The sequence below is a fragment of the Brienomyrus brachyistius genome, chromosome 20 (assembly GCF_023856365.1).
Source record: "Brienomyrus brachyistius isolate T26 chromosome 20, BBRACH_0.4, whole genome shotgun sequence".
NCBI classification, from domain to species: domain Eukaryota; kingdom Metazoa; phylum Chordata; class Actinopteri; order Osteoglossiformes; family Mormyridae; genus Brienomyrus; species Brienomyrus brachyistius.
This window is the reverse complement of record NC_064552.1, coordinates 7,891,689-7,909,880: the sequence shown is the minus strand read 5'-3', so window position 1 is coordinate 7,909,880 and position 18,192 is coordinate 7,891,689. Positions and strand designations below refer to the sequence as shown.

Sequence of the window (18,192 nt, the reverse complement as noted above, 5' to 3'; positions counted from 1 at the left end):
TACAGTCTTATATAACCCATACCCCATAAACCCATACCTTTCAAACATACAGAACATTATAAGAAACAAATAACACGTAGAATACAAGTGGAAACCTCTTCCAGATGCTTACATCGGTACAGGTAACAACTACTAATTAAAAGGACAAGAGGTGTGCTGTAGTGCGACAGGCATCACGTATTACTCAGTCTGGGATTCTATGTCTGTAACAAAACGTCATTTGGGCACCTCCCATAGGCGGAAGTCTCGCGCTGGAGCTCCACGTCGTTTAAAGCGCTGTTTTCCTTGTACTTTCAGTAAGCTTATGAAATAAGAATTTGTGTTCTTACATATCGATACCTTTGCATAATCTTTGCAAAAAAAAAGCAATTAAAGGAATATACATACTGGGTTTTGCTTTTCTCATCTCTCGTTACGGAACACATAGCATATTATACCAGGTAATGTGGTTCGCTCGGTTTTACTGTATTACTTCATTCGCTTTTAATGCATTCTATGTTGTATAACGTTTCATTATTTTCCAATACAAAATACAATTCGGGTGAATTGCGCGTTAATATCAAGCGCAAAAATTTCTCGGGTTTTTACTCAGGATCCTAACGTCTTGCATCAAAATAGACTCTTCGGTGGATATAGTTTTACATGGGCGCCTTGAAATAGAATTCATGTTAACCGCAAGTTATTTTGCGATAATTAAAGTGAGCCGTGAATTCTCCGTATTTATCCTGATATAAAGACGCTAGATTTGGGCTCTTATTTCCTAGTGCTGCGCCTCATGCAGCAATTTGCAATGGCTTAATTTACGAGTCAAACAAGTAGATAATAGCAAGTTTTAAAACCAATTAATTAATGTTTTAAAATAACTATGGGTGAGTTTCATTTCTTGTCAGTGTATACTTAATATATTCTTATACATACTTAAAAACAGCTTCTTTTGATAAAATGCAGTGAATATTTTTTCCGCCCACTTTCCGAAGCTGTCTTACTCACTGCGTTCACCAGCAGCCCATGCAAGCTTTATAAAAGTTGTTCAATATAAACCGTTTAAATCAGTAAATCAGTTCTTTAGACTTTAGCTTTTAGCAGACGGTTTCCTTACTGCCCCTCAAAAATGCTCAATGGAAAAAGCTGGAAGCTAGAACATGTGGTATTTCTACTCTGTTAATAATTATATTTGTATGCAAGGGGTGATTCATAAACATGTCACGGTATGAAATATAGGTAAGCATTTTTTAAAACTTTCTATTTAAATATCATGAATTATGGCAACGAAAAATGTGTTCCCATTTAAGGGTAATACCGAGTATTTGGTGTCTGGTGCAGAAGGCCATCTATCATGCAGACAATAAAGAGAGTTTTTGCCTGACGATGGAAATTTATGGTTGCCCTTCTCTGCCCCAATAATTCACGAACAGTGTCAGCCTCTGACAGCCTTTGCAGAAAACAGCAAACCCTGTGATCAATCAAAGAATATGCATATTTTTTACTTTTTTTTTCCTGATCAGCAAGGCTTTTAAATTATTTTGGACGCCGTTCTGGTTTATAACTTCTGAAAATATATCATAATACAATAAAGCTAGTGTTAGTATGACACAATGTTGCCATGTTAATACTTGTTAAAGATAATGTATTATAAAGCAGAACGGATAATGCTAAAAAATTGTGTAATTTCAGAAACACTTCAAAATGTGTACGTATATATTCTCAAAACCATGTAAATATAACATCTACCACTTATAACATTTCATTCAAATTCTCTTCATGTACGTTTCTTTAATTGTATTTTACAATATATATTATTTACCTTTATAATTTCATGTACTAAAACACAAGAGAACGCAGAATAACGAAAACGATAATCTTCAATTTTTATTTCCATTGCTTAGTGAACAAAAACTGTGTAATCGAACTGTTTAAATGCAAGTTAAATACTAGACAAGAAATAACTCAATATATACCGAAGTATTAGGTGATTATATTTTTAACACTTAAAAAGGCGATAAAGGCAACACCATTCCCAAATTACAATGTATGATTGCTACAATTTATACAATAATAATCCAGTTGCAGTAGCACGAAATCAAAACGCTATAAATGAAACGTGTGCACACTACTTTAGCTAAATGGCCAAACTTTAGATTTAGATTAATAAATGTTACACACTGACATCCTTATGACGCCAATATACAACCAGAAGTTTAAAAACAAAAAAACTTTGTACGCTTTTTTGCTTTGGAAAAAAAATACTTCTCCGAATAATGTCCACTCCGGGTTTTTTTACTCTCCAAGATGACCTGTCAAGTGGATTACCGTAGAAAAGAGATTAATAGGGGAGGCGGGTTGCAATAATAATCGTTTTGTTTGATGTGACAACTTTGATAGGCGTTGATTTACTTACAAACTGATAGGCTTTTAATTGAGCGCCTCCATCCAGCTTGAGATGAAAGGACAACGCATTGTAAAGGAGCCCGATTTCCATGGAGCCTCAGTACTGATTAGCCACCTCAACGGTGAATAGTTCAGGCCATTTTTAACCTCCTTTTCTCAAAGATGTTTTTTTTTCCTTTACTCTTTTCTTGCCCTTTAAATAAAATAATTTCTACTGTGAGTAAATAAAATCAACTTGACATCCTGGTCAATAGATGTGTGACACAAAGCAGTTTCTTATCCCAGGCTAATTAGGTCAGTAATTTTATTTCTTTAAAAGATAAAAAAAACGACCATACAGGACCACAAAACGCGATTGCTTTTTTTAAATAAATAAATAAAAAATAATAATAAAAAGCAATATTAATATGAATGACACGGGATTATGCTGCATGCGGGTTTTAATATAACCGTTGATTATTTTAGAGTAGTTCGTTTTGCTTTTAACTGCGCTTTGCTGTCAACGCAGGCAACGATGAACATGAAACGCTCAGTGGCCGTGCAGTTTGCCTAAATATATTTGCTTTCAGCCTGAGCTTACATTGATCAACATTTAAAGTTTCCTTCTCGGATAGATAGTCTCAAAAAAAAAGTTCATAGCATTACAAACAACGGCAAATTTAAAGTTCATGCCCTCTAAAAGCAGTTAATCCATTAATATCTTAATTCGTGCTATTACGTATTTCATGGGGCATGTGCTAAGGGTAGACAGGCAGCCTTATTAACGATGTATGAGTTCTTACCCACTGTTATTGGGATTGCACATTTTCTGTGGACAGCCATACATTTTCAAATGGTTAAAGGATAAATCCTTGTTTTGGGAAGTCTACGTCGGAAATTATCTCCAACCCCTCAGCACCTTCCATGTTCCTCACTTGTCAAACCTGTTTGTATTCAAGTGACCTTTTGTTGCTGTAGAAGATTGTACGGGCCACCAAGTCAGGCAAGGAACAAAAGTAAAGAGGTTTCTGCATACATTAGAGCAAATTATGAGATTATAAAGTCTTATGTTAAGGACGTGATCCAGTTAATTTTTTTTTTTACAATAATGCAATTACATGATTTTCCCAAAATACTACACAATCCCCTATGCAAACTTTATATGAAATCTTAACCCGGCATTGGGCCTTGATTGAACTCCTCGCAATTATTTTCCCGAGATATATGTTAAAGTCGAAAATTTTGAAGGTCGGTCGCTATATTATATTTCCCCAATGCGGGAGGGCACGTTACTTTGGTCCTCATTTGTATCCATACATACTGCGAAAGAGGAAACAGTCGATTGCCTCGCCTGTACCAAGTCTGCATACAGTTAGAACTTGAATACAGGCAGAATTTACAACAGAAAATGAATTATTTGCCCAGAGTGAATAGCACTTCTGAGAAGTGACCTCTTTTCTCTTTCATTTTTTTTCTTCCCGGTCACACCAGGCTTGTAATCAGCAACAAAAGCTGACATAAATCAAGGGCAGATTGACAGCGACTGACAAATAACTGATTGATTGCGGTCGAGTAGAATTGACAGTTGACTGAGGGGTCGAGATGGAAATAGAAGGTTGGTGTATATTAATACTGAAAACATGTGACATTCACATCCCTCTATCTCTGCATTGGTCCTCTCTTGTCAACGCATGTCTGATTGGGGAATTTAAACCCAGCACGTAAAGTTGATCCTCTGTTTGCTGTGCTAAGAAAATATGTAGCCTGTATCCGTAACTCCAAATGTACGCAGCCTTTAAAACGAGAACATTTTTTTACAAGAAATCCAATACACGTTATTGACATTCTTTAGAGACTGATTTCGTAACTCTGCGACAATTAAGATTTAACTTAGAAAAGAAATATATATATATATATATATAGCCAGCATATATTTCAAATGTTCGTCATGCAAAAAGTACGTTTTCAAAAGTAATCGCCATACTTTTTGTTCTATTAAAAAAATAACCTCGACAAGCATTACTACCTCGAGAGGAGAAATCAGTGTGTTTTAAAGCTATTAACATGTGAAAGATGAAACAGAGACATGGTGTAAGTGTTCTGGCGATGCAAAGCCAAAAAAGGACGCGAAAACGTGCATAACAACCAAAACATTAAGGGAAATCTCCTCCCCCCAACACAGGCAACATAAAATCCCGTATAAAAAAGAGATAACGTCACATCCCCTTGACCCTCCAATCACCTCGGGGTCCCATTTGATTGGAAGGCGGCAAAGGCTTTAATCTCAGACTAATTCAGCTGCTTTTGAAGTGAGTTTTTCTACCAGAGCCAGTGTCGGGAGGACTAGCGGACGGACCTGCTGGGAGACGCATACCGATCTGAGCTCTATGATGCAGACAGTGCTCCTGATCGGTGATATCCTCGCTTTCTGCTTCTATCGCTGCCTCTCTTCATAAGGATTATACACAGCTCGCACGTACTGGGACTCGTTTTAAACTGCATTTGCGAAGACATGTTTATTTGATTTTCATTTTTGCATATTTTTTTTTTAGTTTCGATAAATGCATTTCCTACTATTCAAGTGAGAATTGGGTCATGATCACATCGCCCTCGATCTCTACTCTAAGAAATAACATTGCTAATCAAGTCTGGGAAAAGAGCGTCTCTGGGAAAAACATCTCCGCGACTATAAATAAGCCCTTTCTTCACTCCGTTCCTCCTTCGGACCCTCTACGGCAAGCTAATCGTCTACCGATCAAGGTTTTGAAAATGCTTACGGCACGGGCAGGACACATTTTGCACCCAGAATACCTTCAACCATTGCCATCTACACCAGTTAGTCCTATTGAGGTAAGTGTTTAAACTGTTAAAATGGTCATTTAAAGCTGCGGACTGAGGAACTAGTTACTATCGAGTGTCTGTATACTAAGATCTCGGGCGACGTAATTTCGAAGATATTTTGAAGTGCATGTATGCATTTACTGCCCTTTAATGTGTGCTTTTCGAATTAAGATGGTGTGTTTAGATCGTAATAGTTGTTCATGTCACTCTGCCTATGCGCAATGCGTTTTATTGCACGGCTGCAATTAAAAATATTCGCAGCACAAGAGATTCGTTCTGTGCTGACCGCGCGTTTTGCAGTGTATTACATATTTCGGTGTAGATCTTAATTTGAATTTTTATTATTATTATTCACAGTTAGATGCCAAGAAAAGTCCATTGGCCCTTTTGGCACAAACGTGCTCTCAGATCGGTAAACCGGATCCTCCGCCTTCTTCGAAACTATCATCGGTAACGTCAAACGGATCTACTGAAAAAGAGTCCAAATCCGGGCCGTTAAAAATGAGCGACATCGGAGCCGAAGATAAATCTAGCTTCAAACCGTACTCGAAATCTTCGGAAAAGAAGGACTCGTCCTCGGGGGTTTCTTCTGGAGATAAGTCTGGTTTCCGAGTACCGAGCGCCACCTGCCAGCCATTCACGCCAAGGACAGGCAGCCCGAACTCCTGCACCTCGGCGTCCCCACTCCCGTCGGAGGCCAAAACGGGAGATCGGGAAGAAAAGAAGGAGAGCGACTCGAATAAAAATAGCACGACAGAGGGCTCCGGCACTACGAGCATCAGTCACAGCAGGATAAGCGTTAGCTGCGCTGGAATTAACGTGGAGGTCAACCAGCACCAGGAAACCACGCCGGGATCAAAGCCCATCACTTCAGACTCCTCTGTGGTATCCTCGGCTTCATCTGTGCTCGGATCTGGGTTAGTGGCCCCAGTTTCCCCGTACAAACCGGGCCAGACCGTTTTCCCTTTGCCACCTGCTGGCATGTCATACCCTGGGACTTTAGCGGGGGCCTACGCCGGCTACCCGCAACACTTCCTGCCTCACGGAGTGACTTTAGATCCAACCAAATCCAGCAGCCACCTAATAAACGCACAGTTCGCCGCTGCGAGCTCGCTGGGCTGCAGTAAAGCGGGATCGAGCCCTTTGGCTGGAGCTTCTCCGCCCTCCATAATGTCTGCCAGTCTATGCAGAGACCCGTACTGCCTGAGTTACCATTGTGCAAGTCATCTGGCCGGGGCGGCCAGTGCGTCATGCACGCATGATGCTGCAGCCGCCTCGGCTCTCAAGCAGGGCTACCCCCTCATGTACCCGACGCACCCGTTACACAGCGTCCACTCCTCGCCGCCTTCTTTCGCTGGACACCCTTTATACCCGTACGGCTTCATGCTGCCCAACGACCCCCTGCCGCATGTCTGCAACTGGGTGTCGGCGAACGGACCCTGCGACAAGCGCTTCTCGTCCTCCGAAGAACTGCTCAACCATTTGCGGACCCACACTGCTTTCACGGGCACGGAGAAACTGATATCCGGATACCCGAGCTCGTCGTCCTTAGCTAGTGCGGCAGCTGCCGCCATGGCCTGCCACATGCACATGCCCCCAACGGGAGCTCCTGGTAGCCCGGGGACGTTGGCACTTCGAAGCCCGCACCATGCGCTCGGACTAAGCAGCCGCTACCATCCCTATTCAAAAAGCCCCTTACCGACCCCCGGCGCCCCCGTCCCAGTCCCCGCAGCCACAGGTCCATATTACTCTCCATACGCATTGTACGGACAAAGACTTACTACAGCATCAGCGCTCGGATACCAGTAAAAAGACTAATGGTTTAAAAAAAAAAATGAAAGACGTAAATTTAGACTTTTATATTGAATGTCCATTTCTGGACTGGATCCGTAGACCCATGCATTGTATTTATTTGTTAGCTTAAAGCGGGACAATAATAATTATAATTAATGACAATAACGATAACTGAAAGAGAAACTCAAAGTGCATTACTTCTAAACTATAGATAAAGTGAAAACGCCAATGGTAGAATACGAATGATAGTTCGGGGTTTTTTTTCCATTTCGATGTTTATTTGAAATTGATTGTATTGTATGTTCTTATTTAATGTCTCCTTGAAAAAATAATTTACATGCATGTTTGTTACTAAAATCCCGGCTTGTCCTCATTTTAAATTGCAATTATTTTAAAAGTGTATACCATGAAAGAGTGGGTTTTTTTTGTATGTATTCTGAAAAGATTTTATTCCAAATCCGTGTTTTTCGTTTCCTACAATCGCTTAATGCACTCAAGGAGAAAGTAATTGTTTATCTTTTTTTAATCTTCCCCCCAGTTTTTATTATTTTGGAAAAACACGAAATTCTAACTTTTTGCCACTTTGCTTAATGGAGAGTTAACGGGGTAGATGCACTGGAACTAATTGCATCCGTCGTCCGCTGAATTGTCAACAGTCCTATCTCTTCACGAAATGTTGCTATTTTTTCTGAATACTTGAGATATTGGTTGTGTGTTTAAAATGTGAGTCATTTTCTGAGCACGGAACTTCTCTAAATGCCTTTTTTTCTGGAAACATTTTGTTTTCAAATTGGCATCGATGCACATTGTCCGTACGGAAAAAAACTCATTTGTATGAAAATAATAAACTATCCAGTTAAATTCTTCGAAAAAATTGAATTGAATAGAATTTGTCAGTACGCGAAAAAACGTGACAACTCCCTCCGAAGATAATTTTTTTTAGTGTTTGGAAAATAACTTAGGTTATTCTGTTAATTGGGCCTTACAGGACACGTTCGCTGTTTTGTTTATTAACGTGGTGAAATTTTTAATATTTATATTTTTATCTTTAATAGCCTAGTCATCACCGCGTGGCATTTCACTTGTTAAACTGACATCCAGATTAATAATGTGATTAGTTCATAGCATCAAATTTCGAGATGTTAAATTACAAACTTAATATATAACATAGGGTGGAACTTTATCGGCAAACTGACTCGCGGTTTGAACAAACATTTTTTTCCATCTCTTCACTGCATCATTTTGACGTGAAGCGTTAAGTTTCATAGTCCGTACAGAAAACAACCTCAGGCTTTACTTCTAAACTACTCATACTTCCTGTAGTGATATGCAATCCAATATTTAAGCTTAATATTTAAGGATTTCTTAGGCCTGTTATTTTAATTCTAAAAGCAAACCACTAATTCCAAATTAGTCATTTAAAATAGCAGCATTTAAACAGCACACTGATATTTAATCTAAACGCATTAAAAAAAATTAGTATTGACTGCTCTTACATAACTCGCTGCACTGTCGAAGTATCCGGCTGGCATTATTTACCTACAGAATAAAAATATAATAAATCCGAATCTTTTTGTAAGATTGGATGCATTTAGATGGTGTAAATTTGATAAAAATGGTATGGAAGGTTTTATTTAACTCTAGGAAATACTTCCAATTTTTTTTTAAGAAAAAGTGCGCTACCATCTTATCGAGGTTATCTGGCAAGGCACAGGAATTCCGGCAAGTGCTGTCATCCGTCTTCAGCATCACATTAGGAGAAGATGCACAGCGTGACAAAGACCGGGGTACACAAAGCGAAGTACGTGAAATGTTAACACACGCACCCACCCACCCCCCCATCCCAGCTGTTTGTCATCCTCCTGAAGGACAGTAATTTTTGAAATTACAGAATTTTAATGGCGTCTGTTAACGTTATTTATATTTTAACCTCTACAGTCTGATAGAGACACTGATGAAGGTCTGCGAATACATACGCATAGATCCGATGCATAAAGCGTACGCTTATAAGTCTGCATTACTTGCTGATTTGTTTTCAGCCATCGGTGCTGTGTTCACACACGTTAGCCTCTGTTGTATCCCGAAGTGAAGCCTCTTTCGAAACACTACTTGGCTAAGCACTTTTCACAGTGCTGGCGGATTCACGCGTATATTAAATGGGCGATTACGTTGTGAAAACGACAAAACAAACAGGCAGTAATACAACCAAATAACGACATAATCTACAGCAAAAAAAGGTTCAAAATTTCTAGGATCATTTTCAGGCAAGTAAAACGCCTAATACGTTTCGAATCGTTGACCCGACAAGACCTCGGGCTGGTTAATAAACGCTGGTCATGCTATTTTAAAAATATGCAACAGTCACATAGACCTACTTATTTAAATTTAGATTCAATTTCTAATGTCCCTCTAAATATCCGCTGCATTATTTCTTAAACGCATCCCGACACAAACTTCTCTACTCTCCTGAATATACATGTAGATAAAAATAAAAAAAACTTCACAGTTCGGCGTGTTTTAAGGAGCAACGTACAGAACACTGGTTAATCGGTACGGGGTCTAACATTTCCTATCTTGTCATATTGGTCACTTTCGGTTCTAATGTTCATTTTCACACAAGCGCCTTTAGATTGCCTTGGCCTGACCTCAAGGGCAATAATTTGGATGATTTGGCGGTTTCACCTCTGATCTATTTTAGATCCAGTGTGACTGCAAAGACGATATATTGTATGTATTCTGTTGCTGCAGTCATTTAACATTAATTCCGTTTGATTTAATTAAAAGATACATAAATGATACGTGTGAAATTACGTACACACCTGCTTTCCATATAAAAATGTACAATTTTTCTTTTAATAGTTATGCTAGGTTATCGCGCTTTCTAAAGCGAATCCTCGGTGTATTACTACCGGCCCTGACAGCTCCGCTTTTTCGTTACACCCAATCAGGCCTCTGGTTTACTTCGACGAGTGTTCTTTATAATTTCACGCATTAACACAATACATTCACGTGTTCATATTTCACGACAGGTTACGTTTTGCTTGGGTTTAAAACTGAATGACTATTTCTTACTTTTACAACACTTGATTTGTGATATTTTTAAAGTTCCAAACTAATAAAAAATCACCATCTTCACTCAGCTTACCCAGACAGCCCTAAATATACGCACACGTGTCAATTTGAAATATAAAACGTAATGCAGACCAACATTTAAATTCATTTTATAGTATATTTTTTAATCACAAATTCTGCAAAAAAATATGAAATTGAATATGCACAAATAAGGCACAATTCATATGAAAACCTTAAAAAATATATTACTAAAACTGTCAGGATAATAATTAAATCTTGATGCAGGCATGTCAGGTGACCTTGCACAATAAATATTGCACAACATTTAAAATGCATTATGGTTCAACTTTCTTGTTATATTGTCATAGCCAAATTTTTCCTTAAATGAGTTGCAGTGACGCAGAGGTTTTTGCTGACAATTTCAGCAAAGCCCTGAATCAGGTCGCAGCAAACTGGTGAGCGTGGGATGTAATCTTTGTCCTGTCATTAGCCAGCGACACAGACAGAAAGGGGAGCACGAAGGCTTTTGCTGACTGTTACCTTATATTTTTAAAATAATTACAGAACAAAAAGTCCCTTATAAGACACGCTTGAGCTGCTAAGTTTAAGTTGCAAGATTCTTTAAAGGCTTCTGAGGTTTTTTGTAAAAATGTCTATGTGAATCTATTTTAAACATTTTTGTTTGGTTGTGTCATACACAATATCATATGCTACTCCATCCCTTGCAAAGCTATAAGCTCCTCTGTTCCATGTTCTCCTTAGCAAGGGGGGCAGGGGGGGGGGGGGGGGGTGGAGGGAGGGAGGTAAAGGGCAGGGATGACCAATGGAGTTTCAGGATCTACTAAGGAACGCTTCTTATTTATGTGCTCGTAGGTGCTACCATCAGACTCGCAGCTAATTACTCATTAGTATGGGCCCCGCCATTGTTCAGAGTTGCGCAATACATGCAGGAACAAAAGCAAGGCCCCACTGCTTTGGCTTCTGTCACGCTCATGCTAACACCTGGCATGGAGCCCCACCCCCCCCCATGTTTACGACATACTAAGTAACTCCCCTATACATCCTTAATTACCGGGTGCATTAAAAGTTAAAAGGCACGCTGTGAGCTGGCTGCAAGGGGCGAGCCCGCTGTAAAAGCACGGCTCCAATCGCGCGCAAAACTTTCGGCCGCGCATGAGCCCGACGTCACTGCAGCGTCTCCTGCCGCGGGAGGCAATCCGGCAAGTCGTTTTTTAGGGTGCAATACAGGACCATGACTAGTAATTAATTAGTAGCTAATAAAGATGTCGGCAAATACAAAAGGAACCTGCAGGAAATGCACTGAAATATTCAATATAATATTTTTTACAATCATATGGTGGGTTTTAACAGTTTTATGGAAATTTTTCATAGTGTACATATCTTGCAAGTAACATCAAGTTCATATACATATATTTATGTATGAATGTGTGCGTTTGTGTGTGTGTGTGTGTGTGTGTGTGTCTGTGTGTGTATGTATATAACATACAGTTACAGACATGGAAAAAATTAAGAGACCACTTTTTTAAAAAAAATCTGCATTTTAAATCCAGGTTTAATCGTAGTTCTGCTGGAAGAAGGTTCTGCTGAGCAGCAAGGTTTAAAGACAGGAGAACGTAAGAAGCTGAAGCAGGAGACACTGGGAACAGGCAGAAACCAGCCAGGTAAAGGCTGAAAGTGGTTTTCTAATGCCAGAGATGACCGTTAACTTATCCGACAAGTTTCTCGTGAATCGGAGGACGACATCAAGTGACCTTCAAAAGGAACGGGAAACATTATGTGGGGGTGTGAAGCGCACTGCTAGGAGAGTTCGCATCAGGCTCACAGAAGCAGGACTGAAGTCCCATAGAGCAAGAAGAAGCCCTTCATCAATGAGGAACAGAAAAACCAGGCTGCTGTTCGCAAAAAAAAAAATTATTATTCACAGATGAACACCCATACATTGAGAAATGAGTGAAACAAAAATTTTGCAGTGGACTTATTTTTTTCCTTGTATAAAAGCTAAGCCTCTGTGCCTGTGATCGGATAGTCCATGGCCCCTTGAGCAAGGCCCTTACTGGCACGCTGGCTGAGCCTGCTCTGTGACCCCCAAAGCTGCCTCTCACCTGTATGTGTCTCTCGGAGAGCAAGATGGGGTAGGCGGAGAGAGACTTTCGACATGGGGACAAATAAAGTATCACCGTTCTGTTTAAGATTACTTAAAACTACCATACAATCATTCAGGTTTCTTGGCCTTTTAAACGTTAGCCAGGCACTGTCAACCCGATCTAAATTATAATACTTGCAAGTGAACAGTGCAGTGCATCGCTGCACAAAAAAAAAAAAAAAAAGTGAAATGGGTTTTTGAAAATCAGGAAGTCATCTCTCTAAACGTCCTCAATTATAAGACAATCTGTTATACCTAATTACTCAAATGCCTTTTTAAATTTCAATTATAATATGCAGATTTGCTCTTCCTGCTCTTATTCCAGTGGTTTTCAAGTGTTATTCTCTGCTTTGCGCATTCTTTGCTTTGCGCGTAATGCCAGGCCACTCCACCAAAAGTGGCATGAGAAAATGCAGAGCGGCAATCTAAAACAATGATTTATTGTGACACAGGGATGTGGGACATTTCCACAGCTTTTGTGATTGCAGTAATGAAGCTGTAAACCAAATAGCATGAAATGAAGCAAAGCCTTACCATTTAATCAGCTCGTAAACAGATCTACCGCATCAAGCAAATGACGTTATTATCCATCCAAAGTAAATCATGCTAATCTCAGGAGATAAAATCAACATCATTAATGGTCACATGTTATATTCATCAACACTAAACCATCCCCTTTGACAGATTAATCCTAACTGGAGCTCCCACGATATATGGTAATGGAGCTTGTAGCTAACAATTCACCATGTAACAAGGCAGCCCTGAACCCCGTTCAGTTTTTACATGTAATTTTCTTCATTGAATTACAAATTTTAAGTGCTCATCAAGATGATATACAAAAAAAGAAAATGGCATTCACAAATCCGTGTCATTCAAGATGACGATTCTTACGACCATTCTTTTTCTTGTTCTGTGAAAGCCTAATTGTGGCTCATTTGGGGACGGTTTAGGTATAGCCTTTTACACCGTGATGCATCTGGGTTTAGCTCGATTTTTTGCATCTTGATTCTCCATGAAGACTACATTACGGAAAAACGTCAGTGTCGCTGAAACCCAAACAATTCCGAGATACTAAGCAAGATGTGCTGAAGAGCACTTTCGGAAATTACAGATGCAAAAACACGCAAGTACTGATAAAAAAAACAGAAGATCGAATACATTTCAGAGAATAAGCCGCAGGACCAGTAAAGCTTACATGTCAGTCAGAATGCATCTGAAAGTATAGTGTGAGAATTCTGGTATTAGAAGTTTCTCTAGACACACAGCAGTTATATGGTTACAGTGATCACTGTCAGACGTCCTTGCAAGCAGTATGAATGCGTGACATAACGGCCCGGTAATTTTAAGAACCACAGCAGATATGCGTCTTTGTTTCAAGGTTCCTCAAAACACTGGCTAAGAACATTTGACCTTTGGATTGAAGCGTCGGTCATCTTAGGAGATACATCTCCCGGAAAGGGTTGGGGGTGGGGGGGTGGGGGGGGGCTGCACAATGGAATACTTTGGGTTTTGCAATGGTATAATGTCTCCAAGCCACATGAGTGGGCCGAGGTCAGCCTACACAAATGTGACTGTTTGGAAGCAGGAATATCCACTTGGGCTGCTGTTAACCCCCAACCCCACCACGGTAATTGTGATTAATACAGCCCTGTAGTGGTGAGGGTGTCAGTACTTCCCAACCCAGTCCTTTGGGACGCCCAGACAGTCCACGTTTTTGCTCCCTCCCAACTCCCAGTTGGTATCATGAATGTGGACCGTCGCAAAAGCCTGGACCGTTCCCAGAGGACTGGCTTGGGAAACAGTGAAATACAGGATTACTTTTCTCTATAACTAGATTTTCACATCCCAAACTGAGCTATAAACATTTTCACCTTTGTTGCTTTCCTGTTTAGAGTCAGACCATACGAATACATGCGTGTAAAGGTTGTGCAAAGGGTGTGTATTTCCACCCAACCTTGCTCATCCAGGTTGAAATCTTCCCCCCTCTCTCATAGGGTCCAGAGAGTAAAAATCCAGACCAGGATTTTGTTTTTACCAACCAGTTGAGTATTTGTGACTGTGACTCTTTATGCTCAACTGGTTGGCTGAAACAAAATCCTGGTCTGGACTTTTACTCTCCGGACCTGAATCACGCAACTCTGGACGTGATCATTGCTAATCTCTGACATCACTGGTTTCAATATCTTTCAATGAAACAAACACCTAATGCTGACTAAGAATTGTGACTTTAAAAGGGGGGAGGGAGGGTTAAAATGGCACTGAAGTCTTGTCTCAGAGGCTTACATTACCAGATATGAAACAGGGCCTGCTTAAATATACATAGCTGCTGGGAAAAGATGTGTCGCACATGTCAGACAGCCACGTATTTTGCATACGTGTTGTATAGCTCTGTTTCCACCCAAGACAAGCCTTTTCAGCTTAATATACTACACATTGTCTAAATGATCAATTGCCTGTGTCAAAGGTGTTTTTTAATCCGGTCTTCTAAAAATAAATTCAGAGAGCCTTCGACCATAATATCAGTGTTTCTTTGGTCTAGCTGGAAATAGCGAAATTGTGAGGTATTTAAAGTACATTTTTGGACTTATTTGATAACCTCCCAGGCCATTTCTCATATATTAACATAATTTAACCACTAATATAGTTATAGTCTGTTCCCCATCATTGCATCTGTATCGAGAATCAGAACAGCAGAAACATACAATTACTCAAGGCACAATAATTGTTAGGTGGTGAAATCATTGAAACAATAATGACACTGTCAAACTCTCACTTAAATTACTAGCTGTCACAACAACTGCAGAAACAACGGAACTAAAGTGAAACACTGCTCATCTCTCTTTTTTTAGCACTCCGGCACAACCAAACCGTGGATCCGAACACAGATTTGACATCCCGTTACAGAATTTCCTTCAAAAGCTGAAAAATCTTATCGCCAACCCAGGAAATTTAAATAATCCAGTCTTAGGTTCCCCAATATCTCCATCCACCCAAAACAAACTCAATAGCAAGTTATTTTGAAGCAAGCATGTATTGTTATGTTGACAGGCAGATTAATAAATCCTGCCAACTGACAAGGGTGCAGTATTTACACATACAGGACCAGCCACTTACCGAATGGACACAAAGTTTTCTGTGACTTTTTGTGTATTTCCAGACTGGCGCTTAACCAGGAACAGGAATTGCATTCCTACCATTTATGAGACTATTAAGCATTTTCACTATAGTGTCTGTTTAATTTATAAATACTCACTCGTAGTCACCTCGGGTTTCGCCTGCAACCACACTATTACAAAGACCCACACCGTTCCTTTACCTTTCCAGCTTCACAGAGGAAAAAAAACGTAGGTGAAACTAAAATCATCCACAGCTTGACGAACTGTTTGCAGTGAAGGGACACTGTAAGCATTTTCTTACATAAAAGTAGGTACCATTAACAGCACAGATGCTGCTGATGTATACTGAAAAGCTTTTGATGAAAGAGGAAGTGTTAAGCATTGCACATTGAAACTAATGGCTCTGACCAAGAGATGAATGGGTCTAGATACACAGCAACGGGCCTTTAGGGCAACTGTAGCGTCAGATCATTTTTATTCTTTAATGGACTTTCATTTTAAAGGTGCTCACTTATCTTGCGATGGTGTTATCCCCCCCCCATCCTTTCTCCTTGATAAAACTATACAGAAAATATTTTTTTGAAAATAATAATACAAAAATAAACAATATGCTAAATAACCAGCCTTGCATTTTAAAATATAATTACCCCGAAGAGGTGAAATCCGGACTGGGAACGGCCTCATTCCTTGAGATATCATGCGAGAATGCCGACACACTTTCCTCTTTAATGCAGGGGGGGGCACTTAGACCAGTGTCAGTAAACGGCTTTGGACACAAGCTCATATTTATGAGGGCGAACATATTTGAATACAGGAAACAGAGTCGGAGGAACGTTTTATTTTTAGGCAAACATGCATGTGTTACATACAACATGGTATTTCAATGTGTATAAATGGGGCCATATAATAAGCTATGTGATATCACAGTGTTGACAAAACAAAAAAAAACGCCCCCCCCCCCCCATCCAGATAATAGACCGTGTATAGTGTTCTTTCTGCTGGAAGGTGTAGATATAACAAAAATAGAATCTTTTAACCTCAAAGGAAAAAAAAATGTAGTGTAGGGGAAACTTGCATGTAACCCTACCAAAGAATGAGGCTTGTTTTCTTCACCTTGAAACTTTTGGTAAGAATGACGGACTAAATATTTCATGTGAATGCACTGAAGAAAGAGCTTACGAAGGCGTGTGTTCAGCTAAGATGAATCAGCGACCCAAGTGCGTCCCCAAAGTTCCCTTCGCTTGTTAGATGACCGTGTCTACGAGGTTCGTTCATTTCGATTTTCGCTGGGTGAACACCTGTGCTCCTCATTCTAAAAAGGAGCCTGCATGGTGACATCACCGAATTCCCCTTTGGTGCTCAGGAGTGTGGCGAAAGCTCCGCCCCCTCACATCGCCTCTGCAAATGGATCACGCCCCGAAGCTATTCCTGCACACGCAGCAAGAGTGGCAACAAGATGGAACGTTTTACCACCTCATCATGGTATTAAGTGCAGGAGGACCTGAGAACGACCCGCAATTGCATGTATGAGATCCAAGTCGTGAAGTACTCTCCACACAACTCATTTGGGTCTCCAAGTCACAAGTCCAAGTCATCCAAGAACACCTCAAAAAGCTACTTCTTCATTGTCACACCCTATGAATCAGACACTAATGTCCACAAAAAAATTGCCCCATCTACATCTGATATTAGTCTGCCTGGTGCTTAATGGCTGGTCTTGGTTTTGCCCTGACTGCAAAGGCACCATCTGGCCGCTGGCTTCCAAGAAAACTCCCGGAGAATGTGACCGCTTCACAGATAGTCACTGATATTAAGCACAGCATTCAGCACTGCATTTATAGCCTTTCACAGTAGTCGGTTATGTGCAGCTGCACGCCATGTGTTACTCCGTCTGGGAAGTGTTATTGTCAATAGTGCCGGACGTCATAAACACTGCAGCGACTTAAGTCAGTACAGACGACTGGCTCAAAACCTTCGGCAAATTGGAACCATTAATAACACTGTCATTTAACTCCATTGTATTTCTGCTGCTTAACCGTCACATTTTTCGGAATGCTAAGGCATATATTCACTAATGGAAACTGCTATGCGATGTGAAAAATTAGCCAACATTAGCTGAGAACAGCACCCCCTACAGGTAAAATGTCCAAATATATGGATAAGATGATTTAACCCAACATAGGAAAAGACCGTGAGATCACAAGAAAGGAATGCATGAAGTCCAAAAGCTCAGAGCCATATGTGACAGCATAACACACACACATCTGAGTGCTATTTACTGAAAAGTGCAAACGCAAACAGCACAGGCCTGGAGGCTTGATAAATGCTGAGACATTTTAAATATGACTCTGATGTGCCTTATTATTGACATTTTTTCATTGCAAACATGTAATTTATGGTTATGACCACTTAGTTCAAGGGGAGGCTATACAGTGTTTAATGGCAGCTAAAATGTAGTTAAGGAAATAAAACACCAGTGACAGGAATAAGGATGTTAACGCACCAGGCGCGTAGTTATGAAAGGGCTTCGATGTGGAGATGTGCGATTTCACCAAAGCGTTTGTGAAAGGAAATTCCGGCAAATCCCCTTTACTTGCTGTAGTCTTCAGATTCCAGTGCTGCCGGTAAAACTGGGAGAAGATCTCCTGCGCAACACAACTAACAGTGCACAAAGCAAATCTACTTGAAATAGGGCAATTATCAAAAAAACCATACTAAAATACCTTGAAAAGTAGATTATAAATAGACAGAAGCACCAAGGGCTGCATGCAAAAGTGGCACCAAGTTCTAAAAAAAATTACACAGCCACATGTAAACCTTTTCTTAACTTAGCCGTAC

General features: G+C 40.1%; 1 protein-coding gene across 1 annotated transcript; it reads left to right on the top strand.

The window, feature by feature from the left end:
* Positions 1-4,645: 4,645 nt before the first annotated feature.
* Positions 4,646-7,876, top strand: znf503 (zinc finger protein 503). Its single transcript, XM_048986653.1, has 2 exons — positions 4,646-5,217; positions 5,566-7,876. Exons 1-2 carry the CDS (start codon positions 4,963-4,965, stop codon positions 7,015-7,017), a joined length of 1,707 nt encoding a protein of 568 aa, XP_048842610.1. The 5' UTR covers positions 4,646-4,962; the 3' UTR covers positions 7,018-7,876.
* Positions 7,877-18,192: the final 10,316 nt, after the last annotated feature.

What these genes read in the sequence shown, in the direction of transcription:
- znf503 (XM_048986653.1), top strand. Translation starts at nt 4,963, where the DNA reads ATGATCACATCGCCCTCGATCTCTACTCTAAGAAATAACATTGCTAAT. An exon ending in CACCAGTTAGTCCTATTGAG is followed by an intron (nt 5,218 to 5,565) that starts GTAAGTGTTTAA and finishes TATTATTCACAG; the next exon opens with TTAGATGCCAAGAAAAGTCC.